General features: G+C 29.7%; 1 protein-coding gene across 1 annotated transcript; it reads right to left on the bottom strand.

Moving 5' to 3' along the window:
• Nucleotides 1-6285: 6285 nt before the first annotated feature.
• LOC136079349 (uncharacterized) lies at nt 6286-7302 on the bottom strand. Its single transcript, XM_065795082.1, has one exon. It carries the CDS (start codon nt 7300-7302, stop codon nt 6286-6288), a length of 1017 nt encoding a protein of 338 aa, XP_065651154.1.
• Between the last annotated feature and the right edge of the window lie 2280 nt (nt 7303-9582).

Below are 9582 nucleotides of genomic sequence, written 5' to 3'. Positions count from 1 at the left end.
TGACCATGCAAATTTTCTGACCCCCTCAAAATGATGGGGTATAAATTTTGCATGGTCATAACTTTTGTAATTTATTTATTTTTCTACAAAATTTAAAATCTGTCGATAAATTTAAATTTATTTTTAGACACTTTATTCATGTTTTTATTCACGTAATGCTGACCAATTACTGAGTAAAAGTGATTGCTCATTTTTATTCACCCGGCCTAAGGATATAATACGTCGCTCATACTTTTTTAACAACTGTTATGCGAATTCTATCAATTCTAAGCCAAGACACTTTTTTCATTTTAGTATTCGGTGTTTTAAAAAAACTATATCTAAAATGACATAGTATACATTTTCGTGATTACATAATAAAGATTCGTTAAGATTGAATATACATATAAATATAAAAAAAAAAAAAAAAAAATCACAAACATAAATAATAAACAAACCTCTGTAATACGAACTGTAAGAAGTACGCGGGTAACTTGCAGAAGTCCAAAAGGTCTTACCATCAAGAACCGCTTTACATTGTCATATATATATATATATATATATATATATATATATATATATATATATATATATATATATATATATATATATATATATATATATATATATATATATATATATATATATATACATATACATATAGAAAAATTAAAATATTTACGTTAAATTGTTACATTATAATTGTATTAAAGTGTAAGATAACAATTATACAAACATGTATCGTTACTTTTTCTTAAAATTACCACGTTTATTGCTAACGCAATGTTTGAAATATATATTAAAGTATATTAAAAAATAAGAGTTTATATAAGGATCTAGCAGTGAACAATTTAGAAAAAATCAGTAAGTAAATTTTTATACTTTAAAATACTCTTTTTAATAGTTTTTTTAAAACCATTTAAGTTTTCAAGGTTAATAATATTTTGATTAAGTAATAATAACTTATTCCAGATATGAGGTGCACGATAAGTAATTTTAAATTGCACAAGCTTAGTTTTGCATGAAGGCTCAAAAAGGGTACTATTTGTGCGCAACAGGTATTTATACTCGGGCTTTTGTTTATAAAGACTATAGAAAATTGAAGGAGTTTTTTGCATTTTACTATTATACATAAGACTTAGAACATTATATATATTTAGTTCAAACAATGTTAGTAAAGACATCTGTTCAAAAAGAGGCTTTGTGTGTTTGTTTTTATTTTTAAAATTAATTACTCGTATAGCATGCTTCTGTTTACGATAGAGAGGTTCTAGTTTGCTTTTATAGGTACTACCCCATGCTGTATTACCGTAATTTAAATAACTTTGAACAAAGCTATAGTAGATTTTCAATATGGTAGAACTTCAATATGGATTTGATTTTTTTTATGAAGACATAGATTTAAAAGTTGCACAAAAGGTCTCTACTTTGAGATCACCATCGATTGCCTTTAACTCAAGGCAATTGGTGTTGAAGCTCTTTTGTGCAACTTTAAAATCTAAAATATAAATTAAAAAGCAAATCACTATATTATAACAATTTAACTTCAATAAAAAAAATCTTTTAAAGAAATATTATTACTTAAAAACTGATCAAGAATGTGAATCAAAGTAAAATATTATTACTTATTAACGGATCAAAAATGTGAATCAAAGTACAAAAATATAAGATTGGCTTATGGACGCTTTTTAAGAAAAAAAAAAGTACACCTTCCGACTCAGGGCGAATTTTTATTAGTAAAGAATACGATTTTTTGCAGTGGTTAAATGCATATCAGTATGCTAAGAGTCTACAAAAAATAATTGCTTGTTCCTGACATGCCATTCAATCTGCAGTAGTAGACTGGTTTAAAGGGCTCATGAAAAAGCATGGAAATGTCCTGTCTATCAGAACGCCCGATGCCACTTCTTTAAGTTGAATGACAAGTTTTAACAGGAAAAATGTTGATTTGTTTTACAACAATTTAGAGAGCCAGTACACTCGTATCCATTTCGAACCACACAACATTTGGAATGTGAATGAGACTGGACTAACCACAGTTCAGAAAACATCAAAAATAGTAGTTCCAAAAGGCATCAAACAAGTAGGAGCTGTAACAAGTGCAGATAGGGGTAAGTTAGTAACCTTGTGCTGTGGAGTCAACGCCTTGGGACACACATGTTCTCCAATGTTCATATTTCCTAGGGTCAGGTATAGTGAACGAATGGTAAATGGAGATCCCCCGGCTCTGTTGGAGCATGTCATATTTCTGGGTGGATGACTGGATGACAAGGGACAATTTTTTTATATTTTTGAAACATTTTGTGAAACCAACAGTTGAACAACCTGTCCTGCTGTTGGACAATCATGAATCTCATGTATCTCTTGAATCTCTTGGTACTCATATGCTTTCGTTCCCTCCTTATTGTTCGCACAGACTGCAGTCTTTGGATCGTTTAGTGTTTTTTTCACTAAAGAGACATCCAAATGTTCAGTGCGATGCATGGCTAAATAGCCATCCCGGGCGGCCAATGCAGCCTCTTGACATTCCCGCTATATGTTGTAATGCATTCAAGCTTGCCATGTCACCTGCTAAAATACAGTCAGGCTTCGAATCTACAGAGTTTTTTTCCTTTCAATCGTTTTCGGATTGACGCTGTCCTGTTTCTGCCCTTGTCTGTTAGTGATTGGCCAGATTCTGCAGTTTCTGGAGGTGTCGATTCTGCTTTGAACGTGGAGGAAATTGCTACTACTGAAAACAATAGTCATCTTCAAGTAGACGTCACTATGAACTTAGCTTTATTTGAATTTCAACCGTCGACATCAGCTCTTTCATATTTGTTAGCGATATGAAAGGCAAGTCCAGTAGCTTCCACATCTGCTGGAACTATTTTTTTTGCCAATAGTCAAGCTATAGCCTCGTCCTATGTGGTACGGCCACTTCCTAAAGTGGGACCACGCAGCCAGAGTAAACGCGGGAGAAAACAGGGCAAAACGTATTTTGACCAATACACCAGAAAAACTGGCTATTGACCTGGCAGAAAAAAAGAAAAAGAAAAAAGGAGAACAAAAGTCTAAATCGGTTGCAGCCATATCAAAAAATAAAACTTCAAGAACTTCATTTTCGAATTCAAATGAAAACATTGATGATACTTTCTGTAAATTGTGGGCCCATGAAGAATGTACAGATGGTACTCCTGCTTTTATTTGTGAAAATTATTTAGAGTGATTAAAAAAAAAGCACCTTTTTTTGCTTGTTTACTTGATCTTTTGTATTCGTTTACTTAATCTTTTGTGTTTGTTTGCTAATCTTTTGTGTTTGATTACTTAATTAGTTTTTTAAAGCTTCATTTTTAAGTCTTATTAAATGTATCAACTTGCCCCAGCATGGGACAGGTTGATACACAAATCTTTAACTTACTTTTTGTGCCATATTTATTTTAATTATGTTCTAATCAGTAAAATTGTGGTACTAAAATATGCAGGATACTTAGTGTAACATATACAAGTTATTATTCCCACTCTAAACATAATATTTAGCTTCTAATGTCAGAAAATGTAAAAAGTGTATATATATATATATATATATATATATATATATATATATATATATATATATATATATATATATATATATATATATATATATATATATATATATATTTAAACAACTTTAAAAAGTATTCTACACAATAGAGTGCTCAATGTTCTTAAAAGAACAGAGCAATTATATATTTGTAGAAAATCACTTTACAAAAATATTTTCCATTTAACACTGTGTTTCATCAACAAAGATTCATCAGAAATGAATCCTTTTTCACACTGTGTTTCATCAACAAAGATTCATTTCTGATTAATCTTTTGATGATGAAACACAGTGTTAAATGGAAAAAATTTTTGTTAAGTGATTTTCTACTAATATAATATATATATATATATATATATATATATATGTATATATATATATATATATATATATATATAAATATATATATATATATATATATATATATATATATATATATATATATATATATATATATATATATATATATATATATAGAGAGAGAGAGAGAGAGAGAGAGAGAGAGAGAGAGAGAGAGAGAGAGAGAGAAAGGGGAAACTATTTGTTTTGCTTTACGGAAGTGATAAGTGATTCTAAAATTAATGGAAACAGCTGCTAACCATGAGCGAGATCTCGTCTCGTTCTCGTTTCTCGTGAGAAACGGGACTTCCTGTGAGAAACGAAAAATAGAAAATTCTCGCGAGAAGTAGAACGAGACTTAAATACTATATTATTTTCCAAATTAAAAATTATTGTAGTTTAAAAAATGCTTAATAATTTGTTTTTTTAATTAAATAATATTTTGACTCCGTGATTTTTAATTAGATTTTTAAATAGATTTTTTAATTAGATTTTTTTTAAAAATCTAATTAAAAAATTTTAATTAGATTTTAAATATTTTTAATTAGATTTTAAATATTTTTAATTAGATTTTAAATATTTTTAATTAGATTTTAAATACAAAATTTTTTTGTATAAAATGGTGCACTTTCGACTTAATTTCATTAGTTTACCAGTGGAATTCAACTTGACACATATTGTTCATATTGAAAAGAAATATTCTTGCCTCATTTCAACGATCAAAAATGTCACCAAAAAACAAAATCTGGAGATATTTTCAAAAAACAAGTGACGGTGCTGAATGCGAGGCGTGCAAAAAGTCTTTGGAAACAGAAGATGGAAACACAAGCGAACTTCATCGTCACTTCGAAAAAAAACACAGCAAAGATTACGCTGAGTATTCTGAAAAAACTGACGACTCTCTTCTTCCTCCTCCTAAGAAGAAACAACGAACCATCATCAAAAGGCTTGAAACAAAATCCAAATATGACAAAGACAATTCCATTCAAAAACAGTTTGACTCTGCAATGCTGGATTACTTTTGCACTGATCTGGCATCCTTTTCAGCAGTCGAAGGAAGAGGTTTCAAGAAATTGTTTGACATTGCAAACCCTAAACTGAGTCTTCATCACAAAACAACATATTCAAGAAAGCTTTCAATTCGGTCAAGAGAAGTTCAAGCTGGAATGAAGAGCATACGGAGATTACGTCAAATCTAAAAAGTGCTGCGTTTACTTCTGACCTTTGGACTTCTAGAGCTCAGGACAGCTACATCTCTTGGACTTTTCATGCTATTGACGAAAATTGGAGGCTACATCACTTGACACCCTATGTCCAACAGTTCCCAGGCAGATACACAGGTATCTTAATTGAAGGAAGCTGGATTCTTTTACTCATTTGGAATGATTGCTGGAATGGATGATGCGTTGCAAACATGCAAAGATTTGGCTTCTTTAACTCACCAGTCAACAGTTGCAGCTGAGTTGATTGAACCAGAATCAGACGCTCAAGGAATCAATTTTCGACAGTTACGTCAATCTGTTGACACAAGATGGAATAGTGAACTGGATTCAATCCAGTGGATTGCATGGCTTCTGTCCTACATCTAAAGAGTGCAATTATCAGCTTATGTGCAAATGAAGATATTTTTTCTTCGAAGACTATCAGTGCATCACAGTGGAAATCAATCGAGAGAGCAGTAGAAATTTTGGCACCACTTAAAGAAGCTACAGAAACGTGGTCGGCTGAGTCTATTCCAACAATTAACACTGTTGCTGATTCTCTTTATTTAATCCATGACAAAATTAATCAATTTATTGAGACGGATGGAAAAAATGGCTACAGTGTCTTGAATGTAAAAAACTTGAAAAGATGCATTGAGAAAAGATTTCCTCTTTGTCACACTGGAAACTTATTGAGTGCTGCAGCAAACTACTTAAATCCTGCTTTAAAGGACTTCACTTAAAGCTCTTCAAAAAATTTCAAACAACAAAAGAATTGATTTCTTTGGTTTTATTGAAGATCCATATGCTAAATTACTAAGATTTGCTTCATTACTTTGTGTTCCAGATCTAATCAAGTTTGATAATAGCTCTTCACTTTTTTTTATCAAGATTTGATTTAGATACTTTATCAATTAATTTTTTTCCTTTTTCTATTGCAGTATTTTTTGCAGCTTCTATTGCTGATAACGATAGTTCTTTTCCTTCTGATTTAGCAGCAGTTAATGCACTTTTTCCTAAATCAGTAGCTGCAAGCTTTTTAACCATAGCTGATGATACTTTAGTTACATTTGATGCTGCTGCTCTTCTAAACATCTCTCTTAGAGTATCGAAAAGTCCACTTCCTCCAATAACATGCTTCTTAATATATCTCTTATTTTTAATGATGATCATTTTTATTTACTAAATATTTTTTATTACTCATATTGATAAATGATTTTTATTTATTGCAATATATTGATCACTAGATATCTCACCTTGCCTTAATAATTCATCACAAATTGCTAAAGCTTCATTTCTTGATGAATTATTACCAGCCTCCCAAGCAGCTATTCGCAATTCTAACATTTCAACTAATACATTAGGATCGCTTGGAAGAATTACAGTTTGATTTACAGTTTTAATTCTTCTCTTATCTCCAACTCCACTTCCTTTTCTCTCATACTCTAGTTTTCTCCTTGCTCCCTTCATATCCTTCCAAATTGGAGATATTAATTCATTGTATTTTTCACTTCTTGACGACTTTGGTTTGTTTGGATTACTAGAAGTAATTACGTCTGTTTGTAGTAATATATCTCTATAGTTTTCAATATCTTCATTGTTATATACTTCTTTATTTGGATTAAATTTTGTTATCAATTCCCACAGACCTTTTGTACCAATATAATTTTTTCCATCAATGTTTATATTATTTTCATCAATAGTTATTGGCTTTTTACCAAGGTATAACTCTCCATCTCTAGAATGTATTCCAAATACTGTATCTGTAGACTTTTTGCTTGATGTATATAATCTAAGATAATCCGTTACAATTTTGCCTAACTTTAATAACTTTGAACTATCAAACTTAATCTTAGATGCATAAAGATCCTTTTGATCCATACGGAGTAGATCCTTTTGATCCATACGGAGTAGATCCTTTTGATCCATACGGAGTAGATCCTTTTGATCCATACGGAGTAGATCCTTTTGATCCATACGGAGTATTTCAGTATTTGGAAAAGTAAGTGCTAATTGATCTTTCAACTTTGATATCCCTTTACTTATACCAGATTGACTCTCAATGAGTGGACTATACAACTTTGTCAAGTCTTGATTAAAATTAGATTCACCAATCTTTTCATTAAGAGCATTTTGTTGTACTATTTTTTTCAAAGCTTTGTATTCTTCAATAGCTTGATTTCTCTTTTCAGGATCTGTAATTTTTAAAAACGACATTTTTAATATGCAAAAATAAAAAAACATAACAAAACATAGAATTTTATGTTATGTTTTTATTTATATTTTTCAATATTAATTATATTTTTAATTTCAACGCCTTTATAAGTGACGTCATCTGATTCTAATAATCCTGTTAGTACTGCAATTGATAAAATACTTTTTATTAATTTTTTTTCTTTAAAGTCACACTCTAATTGAAGTATATATTTATCTATCATTCTCAATTTATAATTCTTTTTAACATTACTCCATTGTTTATTATGATCTTTAATTTTACTTTCTACTTTATAAAAATCACTATCTTCATTCCAGATAAGTTTATAAAGTTTATTTCTCTCATCATCAGTATAAGTTGATGGTATCTGAAAGTTTCCATAATCAGTAATAAACATAGAGTGACTTCCTGAATCAACAATAAAACCTTCTTTTCCAAATCCAAGAAGTTTCAAAAAAAAATTTTATTCAAATCTCTTTCACGCATACTACATTCTAAAAAGAACGGATAAAACATATTTATTAATAAATAATAAATATATTAACCTATACATATAGTTATTTTGTTTTTTCATTTTTTTGATCCTTCAGATTTACTTTGCATTGATCCTTCGGATTTACTAAATCTCATTTGAAGTAAATTAATCGCTTCTTCTCTTTCTTGATTAGTTAATGATATCTTAGTTTGTTCATCAATATCTTTTTTAGTTTTTGTCCTAATATCTTCAAGCACAACTTTAGACTTTTCAAATTCGCTAAGTATCAGCTCAAATTCTTTATCGTCTATTTTCCCATCTACTAAAGCTTTAGAAATATGATCGCTTATCGTATTCAATTTTGAACTAGCAAGTATTTTAATGCTTTCATGCTTTTCTGCTTTTAAATTTAATTTTTTATTCACTTGACCTCCTTTCAATGAAAGAGCTCCAATCGCTAATGCTGCACCTTCACATGCAATAGCTATTGGAGTTGCTACTATTGTGGCTAAAAAACCAATTCCAACAGTTCCTAGTGCCATTGTACTTCCAATTAACGCTACATCAACTGCAGAAATTACTTTTATTGCCTTATGATACTTTTTACTTAATGTTAATCTCTTTTCTCTCTCAATTTTTATTTCTTTTTGAATTTCACTAATATTATTCAGACGGTAAGCAATAGGATCTATCTGCTGTATTTCAGTATATTCATTTGGTAACGTCGGATATAATTTATTCATATTTGAATTATATAAATACTCCATTTTATAAAGCAAAATAAAATTATTTATTTTACTAAATTAACATAGCATAATACATCACCTTTTTTAATTGTTATATCTTCAATTGAATTATTGTTTTTAATAATCACAACAATATCATCAACTGATTCTGATACAATACTGTTATCTAAACTTAGCATTTTTAATTTTAAACTTTTTTCTAAAGAAATTAATACAAAACTAGGATCATCAATTTTTACACCTATTTTGGGTCTTTTATAACAGTACAAGGCGAACTAGTATCTACTAATTGATAATTAGGAGTATTAATAATACAACTTGGATGTGGCCTCTCATACCAAAAAGCTCTTTGTCTTTTATTTATAAATTTATGCATCGGAGGATGATATACCATCTTTATATATCAAGATTGTTTTTAGTTTCATGAAAAATCTTTGATTTTTTAAATTCTTTTTTTACAAAATCAAATTCAAAAAAGGTATATATGCAAATGGTGAATTAGGCCCTAATAATAGACCTGCTCCAGTTCTCACATAACCATTTCCAGCACTTAAGTATAGTCCATCTCCTAATGATCCTCCACTTTTCCATGGACTCATAAATAATTCACCTCCCATTTTAGTGAACTTAATTCCTTCTCCATTTCTAACTTTAAAAAATCTTTTTTTACCAATACCATTTCCAGCAATTTTATTAATCAGATTGTTTCCAGTTGCAGCTCCTACACCTGTAAGAAGTCCTGTTGCTCGAGACGTTATTACTTTTGATGCTAAAAAACTTCCTGCTGATCCTAAGAATGGTAAAAGTGCTCCTAGAAATCCTCCCTTCTTTATTTTAGCATTGTACATGAGTTGTTTTTTGCTTAATTTTAGCACTCCTTTACCATCTTCTATGCTTTTGAAATTTTATTCATCTGTGTATTTGTTACAGCTAATGCATGTTCTCCATTAAAATCTGAATGTGATAATTCAATACTAACTCCAGTCTTTTCACTGATTGCTTTTTCAATTTTTTTCAATTGTCCTTCTGAAAGATGTATTTTAACATTAGTATAATTTGTC

Source organism: Hydra vulgaris, chromosome 04 (genome assembly GCF_038396675.1).
Source record: "Hydra vulgaris chromosome 04, alternate assembly HydraT2T_AEP".
NCBI lineage: Eukaryota > Metazoa > Cnidaria > Hydrozoa > Anthoathecata > Hydridae > Hydra > Hydra vulgaris.
Note: the sequence above shows the minus strand (reverse complement) of the source record. Positions and strands in the feature narration are given on the sequence as shown.